This window comes from Tachysurus fulvidraco, chromosome 4 (assembly GCF_022655615.1).
Source record: "Tachysurus fulvidraco isolate hzauxx_2018 chromosome 4, HZAU_PFXX_2.0, whole genome shotgun sequence".
Taxonomy (NCBI): domain Eukaryota; kingdom Metazoa; phylum Chordata; class Actinopteri; order Siluriformes; family Bagridae; genus Tachysurus; species Tachysurus fulvidraco.
Window position 1 is genome coordinate 7,751,594 of NC_062521.1, and position 17,945 is coordinate 7,769,538.

General features: G+C 39.1%; 1 protein-coding gene across 2 annotated transcripts; it reads left to right on the forward strand.

The window, feature by feature from the left end:
* Positions 1 to 6,630: 6,630 nt before the first annotated feature.
* msh6 (mutS homolog 6 (E. coli)) lies at positions 6,631 to 17,850 on the forward strand. Of its 2 annotated transcripts, none has more exons than XM_027165800.2 (10): positions 6,631 to 6,961; positions 7,323 to 7,525; positions 7,620 to 7,795; positions 12,557 to 15,101; positions 15,730 to 16,019; positions 16,397 to 16,514; positions 16,630 to 16,719; positions 16,828 to 16,982; positions 17,365 to 17,567; positions 17,673 to 17,850. In XM_027165800.2, the coding sequence occupies exons 1-10, from the start codon at positions 6,720 to 6,722 to the stop codon at positions 17,755 to 17,757; spliced, it is 4,107 nt and encodes a 1,368-aa protein (XP_027021601.2). In that variant the 5' UTR covers positions 6,631 to 6,719; the 3' UTR covers positions 17,758 to 17,850. The 2 variants fall into 2 exon arrangements, with proteins under 2 accessions (XP_027021601.2, XP_047668217.1); XM_047812261.1 differs by having other exon boundaries at positions 6,631 to 6,904.
* Positions 17,851 to 17,945: the final 95 nt, after the last annotated feature.

A 17,945-nucleotide genomic window follows, 5' to 3' on the forward strand; every position in this document is an offset into this window, starting at 1 on the left:
TACACAGGCATTCCTATTAAAGTGAACAGTACGTATTTTCTTCCCCTAAAAAAGATTTCTTCTTCTGTAAAGAACATTTGATTATGTCTATACACTTTTTTACACAATTAAAATATTAGTGCAAGATTTGCAGTAGACATCTCATAAGGCTCAAGTCTTACTTTATTTGACTTTGTATTGGGATTTATTTGACAATAATTATTTTCATATACAGTAGGCAAACATTACATGGATATTGCAAACAATTATAACAAACAATACTAAAATAGATGAAAATAAACTTTTAAAATAAACTGATAGTCTAGACTATACCATATATGCTGTCTAAATAGTGAACAATAAGTGAACTAGGCTAATGAATGTGAAAATAGAAAAATGTAGGTAACATCATGTAGGTAGTACATGATTTCTGAACAGAGGCCTTTTTAATATTTGTGTGATTAAAAAATGCAAAGATAAATACTAAGTAAACACTATGGAGGAAATATGGGCTGCTTGGAAATTGATTATACGCTTTGTGCTCTATAGTTACATGTCTCTGCATCCTCATTGGTATCATTTGGGTTAAATATTCTTCCTTTACCTGACCTTTTCTTATTTTTATTCCTGTCCGTACATTTGTCATGTGACAAGCCTGGATGCAGTCGTCCAGTTAGAGAACTCAGATGGCCCTGATTGTCTCTGTGCCTCTGTATATGAGGGACTTCATAAGTGTGTGTTTTAGTGTATACTTATGGAGCTCAGAGCTCAACTGCTACAGCCTGTAACATGACATAACTTCTCGATGATCGACAAGTGTTTGAAGAACAATAGATAGCTATGTGATAAACGTAATTAATACATTTCACAAAGATTTGAGATGTGAGATTCAAAAGACTGCACAGTCGTGACAATGCACCTACACTACCATCTAGTGGTAGAAAAGTGTAATCACAGGTAATAAAAACTGCAGAACTGTCTATCGAATCAGCATAATTAAGAGTGATTACTGCATTCGTATTACTGAATTACTGAAATAAACATTATGCATGATTCAGCGTTATATAAGTGTATATAAGGCATAGGATTTTTACTGCTTGTGGTTTAAAAACTGATATGCAGAGAAAGTGCATATTGGAGCAGAAAAATTGAGAAACTAAAAGAAAAAGCAAGGATTAAAGGGTTTGAGTTAGAAGACAACATGTGGAAATGTGAGTAGGAAAAGGAACATGTGGGCTTGGCTGACAGTTACAATTTCTTCTATTTTTTTTCTTGCAATAAATTGTGTTTTTCTGTTTTTGTGCAGTTTTAGTTCCTTCTTAGTAATTTGTGTGAAGATGGTTCCTAAGACATGAGAAATGTTTGGTTAGGCATGACAATACAGTGATGACTACAGTGTTGGAATTGGCTTTACACATTTAAATTCTATTCATGTGTATTTGATCAAGGGATCACTGCAGTAGTACTAAATATAGAAATAGGCCATTAAAGGCAGGATACACAGTTTCATTCACTCACGCAATCACACACTACGGACAATTTTCCAGAGATGCCAGTCAACCTACCATGCATGTCTTTGGACCGGGGGAGGAAACTGGAGTACCTGGAGGAAACCCCCGAGGCACGGGAAGAACATGCAAACTCCACACACACAAGGCGGAGGCTGGAATCGAACGCCCAACCCTGGAGGTGTGAGGCGAACGTGCTAACCACTAAGCCACCGTGCCCCCTAGCAATGTACAGAGACATCCTTAATGAAAACGTGCTCCAGAGCACTCTGGACCTCAGACTGGGGTGAAGGTTTGTCCGACAGGACAGAAACACTAAGCACACAGCCAAGATAACAAATCAGTGGCAACGGGACAACCTTGAGCATGTCCCAGCCAGAGCCCAGACTTGAACCCGATTGAACATCTCTGGAGAGATCTGAAAGTGGCTGTGTACTGATGCTCCCCATCCAACCTGATGGAGCTTAAGGTGATTACGTTCCCACATCCTCAATATGAAGTGGAGAGGGTACCGAAATTTCACTAACAAATATTGATAATGTTTAATAATGAACCATTTATTCTTTATTCTTTAACACTGTAATACATTACATTTCCAAAACCAGTGGCATTTCTAGAGTTTGATCACTGGGGCACAGGCCTCATAAGATTTTAGAAAGTTATGTAAAGCTATGTAAAAAGTTCGAAGGGGGCTGGAGGCACGACCCCAGCTACCCCCCAGACTCCCAATGGCCTGCAACCTATCCTGCTTTCGCAGTATATTCGAAGAACTTGATGAATGACCGCTGTGTGTCCTGAAGTCCATGATCATGCTCTGGAGCACCTGTGGGTCTGGTGTGGAGACAGGCTTGGAACTGCTGCTCCTGCTCTGGCCATGCTCACTCTAGGGGGCCTTTATGCTTTTATCTGGTAGATGTTGGCAAGGGTCTTTACAATCTGAGACAGTGGAAAGGACTCCATGATGGTGGATCTTCTCACTCTGCCGACAGTATATTTATAGGTTGACACTTTGATTTGAGCATTTACTTTTATCTTTTTGAATGCTCTTGAACAGTTACTATTGTGTTCATTTAGTCAATAATGTACAAAATGTATTGTAATTGTAATATATGTAAACTAAAAATGTGAAAGCTTAACTTTCTGTTATTTCAGGAGTTTCAGAATTTCAAAAATGCCAAAGTAGGATTCAGAATTCAGCAAACAGTTATGTAGAAGAACTCCAAAAATACAAAACTAATCAGAAGATACAGCTGTCCCTGACTTTTCCTAAAGCATGGTGGTGATTCAGACAATATTTAGAGCTGTCCAATCCCCTGCATACTGTATACAGAATAAACAAGAAAAGTACAGTTATTTTCTTTTTATGATCAGGGAGATATACAGACATCCCAACCTGCAAAAAGTCATTTTTACAATCATTCACCCCGCCATGGGCAATGCTGAAGTCACTGTTACAAACTTTACAGTGTACAACATTGTCATTATGTTTAACGCTTATATGACAGGGGGACGCTTTCGTGATAAAAGCCCGCCCACACTGACAATTGATTGGTTGACTTACTGAAACAGGCCAATCGGGATGCTCTCTGTAATACATGCGCTTAATGAGGCACACACGCACACTAGCACACACACGCAAGGTCTCTCGCTCCCCCTCCCTCTCTGCCGTGCGCGCGCTACAAGGTTTGGAGCGCAGTCTCTGTCGCGCATGCGCGCTCTTACTCTAACTAATTTGCGGGCATCAGGGAGCCATATGCGGGAGACTCCCGCATACTTCCGGGACACTTGGGATGTCTGGATATAATGAAATTGTACTACAATAAGAACAAAATTATCTCACCTCAAAGCTAACCACATATGCTAGGTACAAATTCTATGCAAAAATGAAGGGAGACAGAGAGTTGTTTAAGCTTTTGACAGTATTGTACTGTGTGTGAAGGACTTTGGATAATCAAATAGCAAAGAGAAGGTAATTTGCTCCTCATCTTTATTGAGAACATCAATTGCTTCTAAGACTGAAGCTTGTCTAGTCAAGTTCAACACAGTTTTCAGCAGATGCAGGTTCCTCAGCCTGACAAACGGAATCATCTCAGCATAAGACAAGTTCCAAAGGCAAATAAATAGACTTGGAGGATATGTCATTGCCAAGTCATTCTGGCCATGATCCTGGTTAGGAAAATGAAACAGGAAAACAAAAAAGCAAATCAGAGCAATGCTGAACACATGTGAGAGAGTAGTAAACAGAGACAAGTGCTACATACAGTATGTATGTAACAAAGGTCAGCTACTTTGGACTACTTTTGACTTTTGTTCACATGAAAGATCTACAGAAAGTCCTAGCAGTCAAGTAGTAGGAACAGATTTTATCTTCTGCAACACACAAAACTACAGACATATGTAGCAGATTTTTCAAGATGGAGAGACTATGTGTAACATGGTCAAAATGGTGTTTTGATTGCTTCACTTATTTCTGTGTATGGCCCTTTAATTATATGCAATCAGCATGATCCATCTTTTGGCAGTCTAGTAATTGACTAACCTTAGCAAGATCACACAGTTAATTGTAAAGTATTTGACATTTTGCTACTATAAGCAACCTTGGCTTATGCCATCACTATGTTCACTCCAGTGACTGAATGTAGTGAGCAATCACTCCCATTGTACATTTTTGAAGACTTTTTTTGGTTGAAATGACATCTTGATCAAGTTGGAGCCAGAGACGGCAGAGTACGGACAGCTGTACAGGAAGTGGGTTTGCTTCTCATCTTCCCACGCTAGTGTTGAACACTCCTATGTGAGTGTGAATGTTAAAACCTAAATTGAAATCTAAGATGGAATTTATTGGTTGAATGAAAGAATAAAAATGAAAAATGGCTCAAAGTGGCGAGTGCACTATTATTAAGTAATGTGAAAAAAATGTAACGTGTAGGTGACTGTGCATAATCTTGAAGAAAATGTAAGCTGATGTAAAGAAAATATACTGTTATACAGCAGTCAACATTTATACTCAACAGAATCTAGTTTTTGGGGAAAAAAATCACTGCTCACTACACCTGAATGATAAAGTTCTTATGTTCATTGTGTCAATTTGCAATTCCCTGCTAAGGGCCTTATTACAATTCAGTTCAATTCAATTCCAATTTATTTGTGTAACGCTTTTTACAATTGTCTCAAAGCAGCTTTACAGAACATAAACACACAAACACAAGGTGACTTTCTATTGTTAAACTCCGGTAAGACAGAAATACTACTCATAGGTCCAAAAACCAGTGCACAGAAACTCTCACAACTTAACTCCCATTTAGAGGGATGTACTGTTACTAGTAGCTCGACAGTGAAAGACCTCGGTGTTATATTAGACAGTAACTTGTCTTTTAAAATGACCTCTAGACTGGACTATTGTAATGCATTACTAGGTGGTTGTCCTGCATCTTTAATAAATAGGTTACAGTTAGTCCAAAATGCAGCTGCCAGAGTTCTCACTAGGACAAGAAAGTATGACCATATAACTCCAATTTTATCATCTCTACACTGGCTACCTGTTAAGTTTAGAATTGATTACAAACTGCTGGTACTTACGTACAAGGCTCTTAATGGTTTAGCTCCCATGTATCTAACTAGTCTTCTAACACGTTACAATCCTTCACGCTCTCTGAGATCACAAAACTCAGGACTTCTGGTAGTTCCCAGAATATCTAAGTCTACTAAAGGTGGTAGAGCGTTTTCTTATTTAGCTCCCAAACTTTGGAATAGTCTTCCTGATAGTGTTCGGGGCGCAGACACACTTTCCCAGTTTAAACGTACATTAAAAACTCATCTCTTTAGTCAGGCTTACACATAATACATCCCATAATATCATGCACCAGTACATCAGACCAGCACATTTTTATGAACAGCAGATGTGTTAATCCCTTTCCACTGCTTCTCTCTTTGTACCTATCCCAAGGCATCCAGACACTGTACCAGCTCCCAACGTCCTCTGTGGGACGAAGCCTTTGGAGTCCACTGAGCCGAGGCCGACTCTAAGAATCCTGAGACATCTCCAGTTAGACTCTGTGGTACTCAGGAGATCAGAAGTCGAACCTTACACCAATACAACATTTAACTGACTGTATATTACAATCACACCCCAGTGTCACCCATATGAGGATGGGTTCCCCCTTGAGTCCGGTTCCTCTCAAGGTTTCTTCCTTTACCAATTTAAGGGAGTTTTTCCTTGCCACTGCTGCCTGAGTCACCTCAGACTTGCTCATAGGGGAATAAATACATACACACTGTGAACTATATACAACTAATAATAATCTAGAATTTTTATTCTGTTAATTCTTATTTATTTTATTATTCGTTAATTCCTTTATCATTAATTATGTTTACCTTCTGCTCTGTGTTTATGACAATGTCTATTGTAAAAAGCGCTATACAAATAAACTTGAATTGAATTGAATTGAAGGTTATTATAAAGAATAATATAAAGATTAATAGAATATTCAAGAATTCAAGATCAATATTAGATATATTTAAATGTGTATGTATTTATCCCCAATGAACAAGTCTGAGGTGACTCAGGTGACTGTAGTGAGGAGGAAAAAACCCTCAGATAGTAAAGGAAGAAACCTTGAGAGGAACCAGACTCAAAGGGGAACCTCATCCTCATATGGGTGACACAAGAAGGTGTGATTATAAATATACAGTCTGATAAATGTTGTATTGATGCAAAAGACATTTACATTTACAGCATTTGGCAGACACTTTTATCCAGAGTGACATACATTTTTATCTCTGTTTATACACCTGAGCAATTGAGGGTTAAGGGCCCTGCTCAGGGGCCCAGCAGTGGCAACTTGATGGACCTGGAATTCAAACCCTTGATCCTCCGATCAGTAGTCGAACACCACTGAGCTACCACATCCCACTCACCACATGGAGTTGGCATCTCCTCTTTAGTATCTCAGCCATGAGTCTAACCATGTTAACCATTTTACAGCAGAAGAAAATAGCTTCAGAACTGTCAAGAACCTCAGATCCGTGCTGGAAAATCCATGCAGGTTCAAGTTACTCTGATTTCTAATCTGATAATGACATCCATTCCTGAAATCCGTGCCTGGATTTCAACAGTCTTATGAACAGCACAGGCCCCGCCCACTTCCTCCTTGCACTTTCCCGCGAATGCTCTGCACAGTTTGTGTGCGCGTGAAGCAGCTTAGCATAGCTTAGCTCACCTGCAAAACAATAATGGCAAAGCAAAGCTCCATTTTTAATTTCTTTACAAAGTCGCCGCCAGCTGTCGCGAAAACAAAATCGAATCCGTCTCCAGTCGAAGCAGATTTGCCTTCAGTTTCCAAATCCAGCAGTTTCCCAAAGGAAGAAGCTAAACAAGCAGCTCAGAGCAGTAAGAAGTCTGTGGGAAACTCCAGCAGGTCTGTGCCTAAAGTCGGCCATGTCAACACTGTGGGACAAACAGACACAAAACTGAGGTGTGGAGAAAATAAACTGACTTAAAGTTCAGTGTAGAAAATGCATGAAACTGGGTTACACGTCCAGGCTAATAGCTTAAACATGCCTAGCTAGCTCAGCTATCATAAGTAAAAAAGTGCCAAAAAACATTGGGTTTTGTTAGTGCTTTGATATTAAATGGCTTTTGTCATTTGGTCTTCTTGGGTCATTTTGCACTTATTAATGTTCCATTTCCATAAAATGAGAATTTTTTTAGGATGCTGGATTAATGATGACTGACACAAAACTTATGTGAAACCTTCCAGTGTTTTGTAATGTAAGTCATGGGACAGTTTACAAATCTTTTAAGGAAAATTTATCCTTTTTTGTTAACTTTTTCAGCTCATCATTCTCTTTTCATGCTGGTGATCTGGTATGGGCGAAATTAGAAGGACATCCATGGTGGCCTTGCATGATGGTGCCCCAGCCATTGACAGGCCAGCAGATGAGGGGCAGGGGCCAGGATCAGAGAGTTCATGTCCATTTTTTTGATGAGCCGGCAACCAGAGGCTGGGTCAGAACAAAATATGTGCGAGAATATAAAGGTGAGCTGAGGTTGCATGGCATCTGGAGATCTGGAGCTATATTGGCATTAATTTTGCGATTCAGGACTGAATGCATTTTGGTTGTGCCTAACAGGATCCAACAGTGCTGACGCCAAAGCGGGCGGTTTGTTCTACAGTGGCAAGCCTGTGATTCGCAAGGCTCTGGAGTTGGCAGACCGTGTGCTGCAGGACAGTCCTGACCAGAGACTTAAGATACCTGTCTGTATGGATGCCTCTGATGAGGAAGCGGAGGATGAAGAAATGATGGAGGTAAAAAAGCAATGTTAATATTTCTAGCATAATTTTTAAAAATGATTTGTTTTTTGTGTTCTTGAATTAATACATGAATTGTTGTTATGAATTTTGTATTCATTTAATATGGTAATTGTTGGAGTGTAATTTGGGTTTGTAATGTTAATGCCATCAGATCTGCCAAAGTCAAACATACATATACAGTCATGGGGAAAAGATTAGGACACCCCAATGAAAGCATGTCTTTTTAAAAAAAAAAAAATTAATACTTAAATATACGGGCATTTGATATTTTGTTATAACAGTATTGGAGGATAAGATATACCTTTATTCGTCCCCCATGGAAGAAATTTCTGTTACAGCAGCAAAGAAAAATGTGCAGATATAAAGTAGAAACATAGTACAAATATATACAGTACAATGTATAAATACAAAAGAAAAGAAGCAAACAATACAGTAGATACACTTTCAAACAAATTGCACTAGGTAATATTGCACCCCTACTCACTTATTGTAGATTCAAGTAATATTACTAAACAAATAAAACCATTAATAGAGAAAATAGAGATTAGGCTAACATGAGAAACTAATGCTTCAATACATGTATTTGTATGTATACAGTGAGATACATTTTGACATCAACATAAAAAAAAAAAAAAACAGTATACTTCGTCTTGGGTACTTTGGTAACTGTCCCCAACACAAGGCAAGGAAAGACTCTATTCCATGAGCTTAATTTCGAGGCTGTGAACTAAGGATATACCGATACCACTTTTTCTCTTCCGATCCGATTCCGAACCGGCGTTTGCGAATCGATTCGATATCTGTGTTCTTATTTACCTTTAAAACTAAAGAATGTATACAACTCGCTTAGTTATTAAGATTTACTTGTTTCTGGCAAAGAAATACAAAAATGAAAACACAAGAAACCTTAAAGTATTAATGCAGTAGCAAACAGTACTTTTAACAGTTAGTGGTATAACAATCTAAACCATATATACTGCAACTATTACATCAAATTAGGCAATATTTTAAAGTGAATCTTAAAGTAGAACTCTTGAAACACAATGCAAAATGTATTAAACAGTAAACCTTGCACCCAAATGAGTGACATGTTTAACACGCTGAAGTAAATGGAAAGGGAGCCTTCTAAACTTAAAAAACTTAAACTTATAAAATGTATTATATTTATTTACATTAATGTAATTTAATATACAGTACAGACCAAAAGTTTGCACACACCTTCTCAGTCAAAGAGTTTTCTTTATTTTCATGACTATGAAAATGTTAGATTCACACTGAAGGCATCAAAACTATGAATTAACACATGTGGAATTATATACATAACAAAAAAGTATGAAAAAAATGACCCTAAACACACCTCCAGGGTGTGTAAGGGCTATTTGACCATGAAGGAGAGAGATGGGGTGCTGCGCCATATGACCTGGCCTCCACAGTCACCGGACCCGAACCCAATCGAGATTGTTTGGGGTGAGCTGGACCTCAGAGTGAAGGCAAAAGGGCCAACAAGTGCTAAGCATCTCTGGGAACTCATTCAAGACTGTTGGAAGACCATTTCAGGTGACGACCTCTTGAAGCTCATCAAGAGAATGCCAAGAGTGTGCAAAGCAGTAATCAAAGCAAAAGGCGGCTACTTTAAAGAACCTAGAATATGAAATATTTTCAGTTGTTTCACACGTTTTTGTTATGAACTAAATGTTCTCTTTGAATGAGAAGGTGTGTCCAAACTTTTGGTCTGTACTGTATAAGTGTATTTTTCTTAAGTTTAAGCATAGTCTATTATGTTTGCTGTTCATTAATCAGCCACCATGGGTATGGTCGTAGGAAGTCGATAAAAAGTGGGCGTGTCCTGTCCCACACACACAATGGTTCTGAAGCCAGATGGATTTCAGGAAACAGCAGTGTGGTCAATGCTGTAGGTAAAACGTGGAATGGAGTTTAATTTATTAGGGCATTCCTCCAGCAGAATGGATTCGACTGGCGGTGCTAAATAATAAAAATAATAGTAATAAAAAAGACATGCGCTGAATAGAGACGGTAAAAGTGTGTGGGTCCAATATTATTGGTCTTAAAAACTGGGTGGGTCCTGTACCACCCACTTATGGTTCCGACTCCCATGATCATGGGTATCAGATTTGGATCGGTCACGCACCACGATACCCGATCCACTCCCACATTGCTACTGTGAACCTTCTTGAGACACTTCCCTCCATCAAGCTTTAAAAGAAGCTTTTGAAGTACTTCAAAAGTATTCTTGAGCTTGATGGCAATAGTTGAGGGCAAAAGACCAAACCCATCAACAACATGCGTGCATCGGTTTTGTATCACAACCACTGATCATTTGGATGCTCTCTATCACAGTAGTCATGTCTACCGAATTGTCCTCGGTCATGGGATTATGGATCACAAGCGTACCTTTGTGGCTTGTTCTGTGTGGCCTTCTTGATCATTATTTAATGGCAGAAACAAACAACAATGCAAGCAATAAGTTAAGAGCAAATTGAATGCTGTAAATGAGAAAATTGTTAGTTAAAGATCCTGTGTGTAAACACCTTGTGTAGATCAATTATTTTGTAACTTACCTGGGAGTCTTGGAAAAGCTAGTTAGGTTCCCCTAGGTACTCGATGTGGCAGCCTTCTTTCTACAAATTAGTGTTTGCACTTTAGAGACAAAAGTTAAACAAAAAACATGCCTCATTTACAGTGTTAAGGAGAGGATGCATCCTGGTACCAACAGCACCCCCTTTTGGAGACGAGGTGTGTAACTGTCAAGCTTAAGCATGAATTTTTATTCCAGGGAAATTATTGTTATCCAACGGAACTCCTCTTTGATCTCTTAATAGTTAAGAGACAAAATAATATGACAACCCTTATTTAAGAATTTTATGAAGGCAGTCAAAAGCAGGCAAATTCATTGAGACCAACTTGTGGGATGTGGTAGCTCAGTGGTTAAGGTGTTGGGCTACTGATCAGAAAGTCATGGGTTCGAACCCCAGGTCCACTAAGCTGCCACTGCATGGTCCCTGAGCAAGGCCCTTAATCCTCAGTGGCTCAGTTGTAAGTCACTCTGGATAAGGGTGTCTGCTAAATGCCATAAATGAACAGGCAGGAAAGTCCATTTCCTATGGACAGACATGTGCACACTGATATAACATTTAAAGTTGTAACACTTCATTTAAGAGTTCAGCAAAACATTATAACAATTCTTTATTCTAGACACGCACATGGCATTGACCTAATCATAATTCACAGCTACACTTACACTTAAAGTCAGTTATATTCATGTCACAAAAGGAAAACAGTTGTGTGACTGTCCTAATTTCAGTCAGTTTTTAACAATATGAATTAAATTTCAATAAGGAAAGGGATTAAGGACATAATTTAGAAATTGTGTGTTCTAAATTTCAACACTATGTTTAACTCCGTATCAACAGCACTGTTAGTATCATATGGTGGACAATTGTAATTTTACATTTTTGCACACTTGCTGAATTTAAAACTAAACTCCAATTCGGTTAAATAACAAATATCCAACTTTTTTCTAACACTAAAATAACATTTGAGTGACAAATTTATTAAACACAGCTTTAATATCAGGCAAAATTACATTGTAAATGCAGTAGCTAAAGCTCAACATCAACCTTCATGTCTTACTGGAAAAAACACATTTCAACGTTAGCTTTCTGTAATTAACATTATTATTGTATCTTTTTCGTTAACTTTAAACAGACATTGGCTAAGGCAGTCATAAACGGTTAGCTATGTGAGCTAGCTACATTACTATCTAATGTTTTGGTAGCTTAATACAGCTTTAGCACAGATTGTGCTTTATTACTTCACAGGAATAAGATACGAGTTATATATAATAGCACGGGTAAAATGGTCGAAATTGCGTTTTTCCCGTACCTCTAACAAAATGCATTTACTCCTGTAGAATAACATTAGCTGGTTTGTTTTGAGAGGTATCTGTTTTAAGGAAGCTACAAACGTGAACTCCTTGTCTAACATAGAACGATGACGATGATAGACAAGATTAAATAAATTATCGTTTGCTTTCATGATATGATAGACAGCATGTTATAAAGGTATCTTACCTTCAGCACAGAAGCTTTACAAATGTAGTCCACTTCCACAGTCAAGCTCACCCAACGAAGAGTTTTTAGTTTGTACTAAGAACAGGGAATTGTACTCATTATTATATAATATAACCTGTTGACTAGCTTAATAGGTAATAGTATTTACCACTTACCAAAATCAATTTTTACAGTGTAGGGCATCCTAATTTTTTCCTCAGTTTAAATACTTTTTCCTCAGTTGAAATTTTTGTTGATTTTTTTTTTTGTTTAATAAGTGACAACAAACTGATTCTTTTAAAAAGAGTTTAAAAAGCGATTACATCACTTTCATCTACAGGTACAAATTATAACTAGATCAGAAATTGACATGTTGCCATTTCTTAATAAACAACTGTATATTTAAAGGGGTGTTCAATTTTTTTTAACGTGACTATATGCTGTGACTATAAGCTTTGGCATATTCTGATTTTATTATTTTATATTTTATTATTATTAAACATTTCCTCATACATTTGAAGGGTATTAGTAATGCCTTGGGTTTACTGTATGTCTTGACCTAGAATTTATATTTCTTTTATATGGTTTTGCTTTTATTTTACTGAAATTCTTGCCCACTTGACATTATTAATGTATGGGGAGACTCTGGATTTTATATTTTTATGTGAAATCACATTTTTTGTAGGCTGAAAAATCAATACTATCAGAAGATGAACTGTCAGAAGAAGAGGTTCAGATGGCGAAGCCTAGCAGGCGCTCATCACGTCCTGCAGCAGAGCATGCTCAGAAACCCAAACGGCGACGTATTGTGGTGGCCTCTGATAGTGAGGGCTCTGGTGAAGAGTTCAAGCCAGATCAGGCAGAAACCAGCAGCGAGGATGAGGAGGAAGATGGGGTTGTCAGTGATGTGGAGCAAAATACACCTGAATCTGAACCGGACAGTCCTGTGAAACCTGTAAAACGGAAGCGTGCATCAGAGAAAAGTGCTAAAACAAAAAATACGCCTATGCACTCAGAGATTCACAAGAGCAATCCGGTGATTCTTGCAGCTGACACAAAGTCACGTCTGTCTGCTTTTTCTGCCCCCGACAGCTTTGAGAGTCAGGGCAATGCTGTAGGAAACCTGGATGCGACTGGTGTGTGGGACCATGAGAAATTGGACTGGCTGCAGGATGGCAAGCGAAAAGATACTCAGAGAAAGCGTCAGTCAGATAAAAACTATGATCCAACCACTTTATATGTGCCCGAAGACTTTCTTAACAAGGTTACACCTGGTATGCGTCGGTGGTGGCAGCTCAAGTCAGAGATGTTTGATACTGTTCTTTTCTATAAAGTTGGCAAATTTTATGAGCTCTACCACATGGATGCTGTGATTGGTGTCAATGAGTTGGGGCTTACTTTCATGAAAGGCAACTGGGCACATTCTGGTTTCCCTGAGATAGGTTTTGGCCGCTTCTCTGATGTGCTTGTACAAAAAGGTTACAAGGTGGCACGTGTAGAACAGACTGAGACCCCTGAAATGATGGAAGCACGATGCAAGGCTATGGCGCGTCCCACTAAATTCGATCGTGTAGTTCGGAGAGAGGTATGCAGAGTAATCACCCGTGGCACTCAGACGTATAGTGTGCTTGATGGTGCCCCATCTGAGGCAGAGAGCAAGTACCTGTTGAGTGTGAAAGAAAAAAATCAGGAGGAAAATTTAGGCCAATGCCATATATATGGGGTCAGCTTCATTGACAGCTCTGTGGGTCGTTTTTATGTAGGCCAGTTCCAAGATGACCGCCACTGTTCCCGTCTGCGTACCTTACTGGCTCATTACGTGCCAGCACAAGTGCTAATTGAGAAAGGTAACTTGTCAGCTGAGACACAGAAGATCTTTAAGACCTCTCTTTCCTCTGCAATGCATGAGAGTCTTAATGCTGGCTCACAATTCTGGGATGCCCAGAAAACCCTAAAAACCTTGGCAGATGAAGACTACTTTAAAGAAAGTAGAGAAGAGGGTGGTTCTTCAGGATCAGATCTCCCCAAGGTTTTAAAAGCAATGACTTCTGAAAGTGACTCTCTAGGTCTTACTCCTAAAGAAGGATATGAACTTGCTCTCTCTGCACTTGGGGGATGCATATTCTACCTTAAAAAATGTCTGGTGGATCATGAGCTTCTTTCCATGGCTAACTTCCAGGAATATGTTCCGGTAGATGTAGAGATACAACAGTCAGAGAATGAATCAAATTTCTTTGCCCAAACGCACCAGCGCATGGTTCTGGATGGAGTGACACTGGCCAACCTTGAGATTCTCCAGAATAGTTCTACTGGAGGTACAGAAGGTACTCTGCTCGAACAGTTGGACACCTGCTGTACTCCTTTTGGTAAGAGGCTATTAAAACAGTGGCTCTGTGGTCCCCTCTGTAACCCAGCCTCAATTAATGATCGGTTAAATGCTCTGGAAGACCTAATGGCTGTTCCAGCTCAAGCTACTGAGGTTACAGAACTCCTGAAGAAACTTCCAGACCTTGAGAGGTTGCTCAGCAAAATCCATAGTATGGGTACTCCTCTGAAGGGAAAAGACCACCCAGACAGCAGAGCGGTTCTTTATGAGGAGACTGTCTATAGCAAACGCAAGATTGCTGACTTCCTTTCAACGCTGGAAGGGTTCAAATCTATGCAGGAAATAGTGTCAGTTATGGAGTCCATCTCTCTAGGATTCAAATCTAAATTGCTCCGGCAAATAGTGATTCTAAAAACAATAAATGATGAGGGATTGTTTCCTGATCTTAGACCTGAGCTGAAGCGCTGGGACACAGCTTTTGACCATCAAAAAGCACGTACAACTGGTGTGATCACACCCAAGGCTGGCTTTGACCCAGAGTATGATCAGGCTCTGAATGGGATCAAGGAATGTGAGGGAAATCTGCAAGACTACTTGGTTCGACAGAAGAAGAGACTTGGCTGCAAGAATCTATCTTACTGGGGTACGGGACGGAACCGTTATCAAATGGAGGTTCCAGACAGTGTTTCTGAGAGGAGCATACCAGAAGAATTTGAGGTGCGGTCCACAAAGAAAGGCTGGAAAAGATACTCAACAAAAGAGATTGAGCATATGTTCTCAGAGTTGCAGGGCTGGGAGGACAAAAGGGATGCGTCACTGAAAGATTGCATGAGAAAACTGTTTTACAACTTTGATAAAAACTACAGAGACTGGCAGACTGCGGTGGAGTGCATGTCAGTTCTTGGTAAGGAGAAAAGTTATTTGTTTAAAACTTTTCCCCCATTTTAGCATTACATAATGGCTCTTAAAATGCTGACTGTAAAAATAGGAGGTATTGCTGTGATATATTTCAAAATATGAGAAGGAAGGCTTTATTGTTTACAAAGCAGTGTGATGTAGCAGTTTTAACAGTGAATGAGTTAGTGATGTAAGCTCATTAACTAAAGTCTAATATGTATGTAATGTGTGCATTATGAATTTTAATGAACGTGGTTACCTGGATTTCCTGTAAATTCACACTTTTCTAAGAAAATTGTTCATAAAACTGAATGTAGAAAAGGTATTAACATCAAACTTAAACATGCTTGAGTTAAATTCACGTTTTACCATCTTCTGGTTTAAGTCATGGTTAGGAGTCATTTAGTAAGTAATTTATTATTAAAATCTAGTTCTTTAAATATTTAAATCTTTAATTATTTACTTTATTCTTTTAATTCTCTTTTTTGGACAATAAAACCCAAACCATTGCAACCACTGTTTTCTGTGTCTTTGTCAGGTCTGTTTATATTAAATAGGGCTATTACTTTTTTTTTGTTAAAAAGCTTTTCACAATCTAAGTGCAGTAGTGATTTATAGTGTCTCTGCTTTTGCAGATGTGCTGTTGAGTTTGTCCCGCTACAGCCAGAGTGGGAATGGGACGATGGCAAAACCAAAGATTGTTCTGCCAGGAAGTAGCCCACATTGTTCCCCTTTCCTGGACCTAAGAGGTTCCCGGCACCCCTGTGTAACCAAAACCTATTTTGGTGATGACTTTATTCCGAATGACATCTGTATTGGTTGTCCTAGCAGTGAGGAAGAGGGGAGCGAAAACAAGAAGGCACTAGCCCCATGTGTACTTGTTACAGGGCCAAACATGGGAGGCAAGTCAACCCTTATGAGGCAGGTGAGTTTATTCTTGTGGACTGTTTGGGGCACAATTCTAATTGGTAAATATTTTAGTGTCAACTTTGCACTGATAGATTTGTTTTATTGCAGAGTACTAGTTTGGGGGCTGTGGGAAGGATATTGGTTTAAGTAAATGCTACTTAAGCTCCTTTTAATTCAGACCAGCTGAAGTTCACATGGGGGGAAAAATAAAAGGAGAGGCCTAAAGGTGAAGCAGGCCTATAGGTGAAGCAGGATCCCACTTTTTCCCCAGTAACGTTTTAAACCTTAAATTGGACAGAGTTTCTATTAGTATAGGGAAAAGAGTGGCTGTATAGCTTAATGTTGTTTGCCTTTTTGACAACAGAAATGTAGTCCTATGCATTTTTTCTGTAGTGTGGCCTGATTGTGATCTTGGCACAGTTGGGTTGCTATGTGCCTGCTGAAAGCCTGTGTCTAACCCCCGTGGACCGAGTATTCACTCGCCTCGGTGCCTCAGATCGGATCATGTCTGGTGAGTCGCATGATGTTTCTTATGCAGTGCTACTTAGACTCTGTAAGGCTCAATACGAAGACGAGATCACCTGACATAGTCTGGATGTTCATGTTTACCTTTTGTCTCTAATTAGGTGAGAGTACTTTTTTTGTGGAGCTTAGTGAAACAGCCAGTATCCTCTTACATGGGACCACTCATTCACTTGTTCTTCTTGATGAACTGGGTAACACACTTATGCTGTTTTTAACATATCCTTAGTGTGTTTTTGTCTTCAAAGCCTGAAATACACCTAACACCACCTTTATTCCACATTTACTGTGACTAACTATAGGCAGGGGTACAGCCACCTATGATGGCACAGCCATAGCAAGTGCAGTGGTGAAGGAACTTTCACAGAGGATCTGCTGCCGAACTCTGTTCTCCACCCACTACCACTCACTGGTAGAAGACTATGCTCAGGACTCTGCTGTTAAACTTGGTCACATGGTGAGTCTTATTTTTTATTTTATTTTTAGCACAGAATGAGTGATCACATGATTCATCTGTTTAGTTGAACAATTTTACATTGATCATACTACATAATGAAAACTGCTCAACCACTATTTTTCTGTTGTTTTTTTAATGAAAGTACATTGTATTTGTAATTTTTTTAACTTACAGGTGAACCACGCCACATCATGCTAGTTGATAAGATTTGTAGCTTTCATTAACTATTGTCTTGTTACAGAGGGTAAAAAAAAAATGCAGCTGTACACCAGGTACATTTGTCAAGGAAGGGAAATGTAAAGCTACCCATAGTATATCTTGGATATACTGACTTTGGTGGTGGTTTTTAAACTTGTAATACATCTACCACATTTGCACTCAGGCCTGCATGGTGGAGAACGAATGTGACGAGGATCCTAGCCAAGAGACCATCACTTTCCTGTACAAGTTCATCGGTGGTGCTTGTCCCAAGAGCTACGGATTTAATGCTGCCCGCCTTGCTGCCATCCCGGAAGAGGTGATTCAGTCTGGACATTGTAAAGCCCGTGAGTTTGAGAGGAGCACCTTGGCTCTGAGGATCTTCAAGTGAGAAACACTTTTTTTTAATTAATATTATTTTAACACTTAGTATTAAAACAGGCTTTTTAGTATGAAATGTGAGATTTACACTTATTTATATTCTCTCTTTAGGAAAGTGTGTTCATTTGCAGAAGATCCCTCAGCCAGCCATGAACAGCTTGCCAGACTTGTTCAGCTGACTGGAAACCTGTTCTAGAAGACTGTTGTGCTCTGTATAAAATGGCTGTCTTCAACTGGAAAGTATTTTCACTAATTCTGCCATGCTAATAAAGTTTACTCTCAAAATGCACACTTTGTCACTAGGAAACTAGATCTTTCATTGTTTCCAACATTTGGCAGATGCCCTTATCCAGAGTGACGTACATAAGTGCTTAATAACATTGG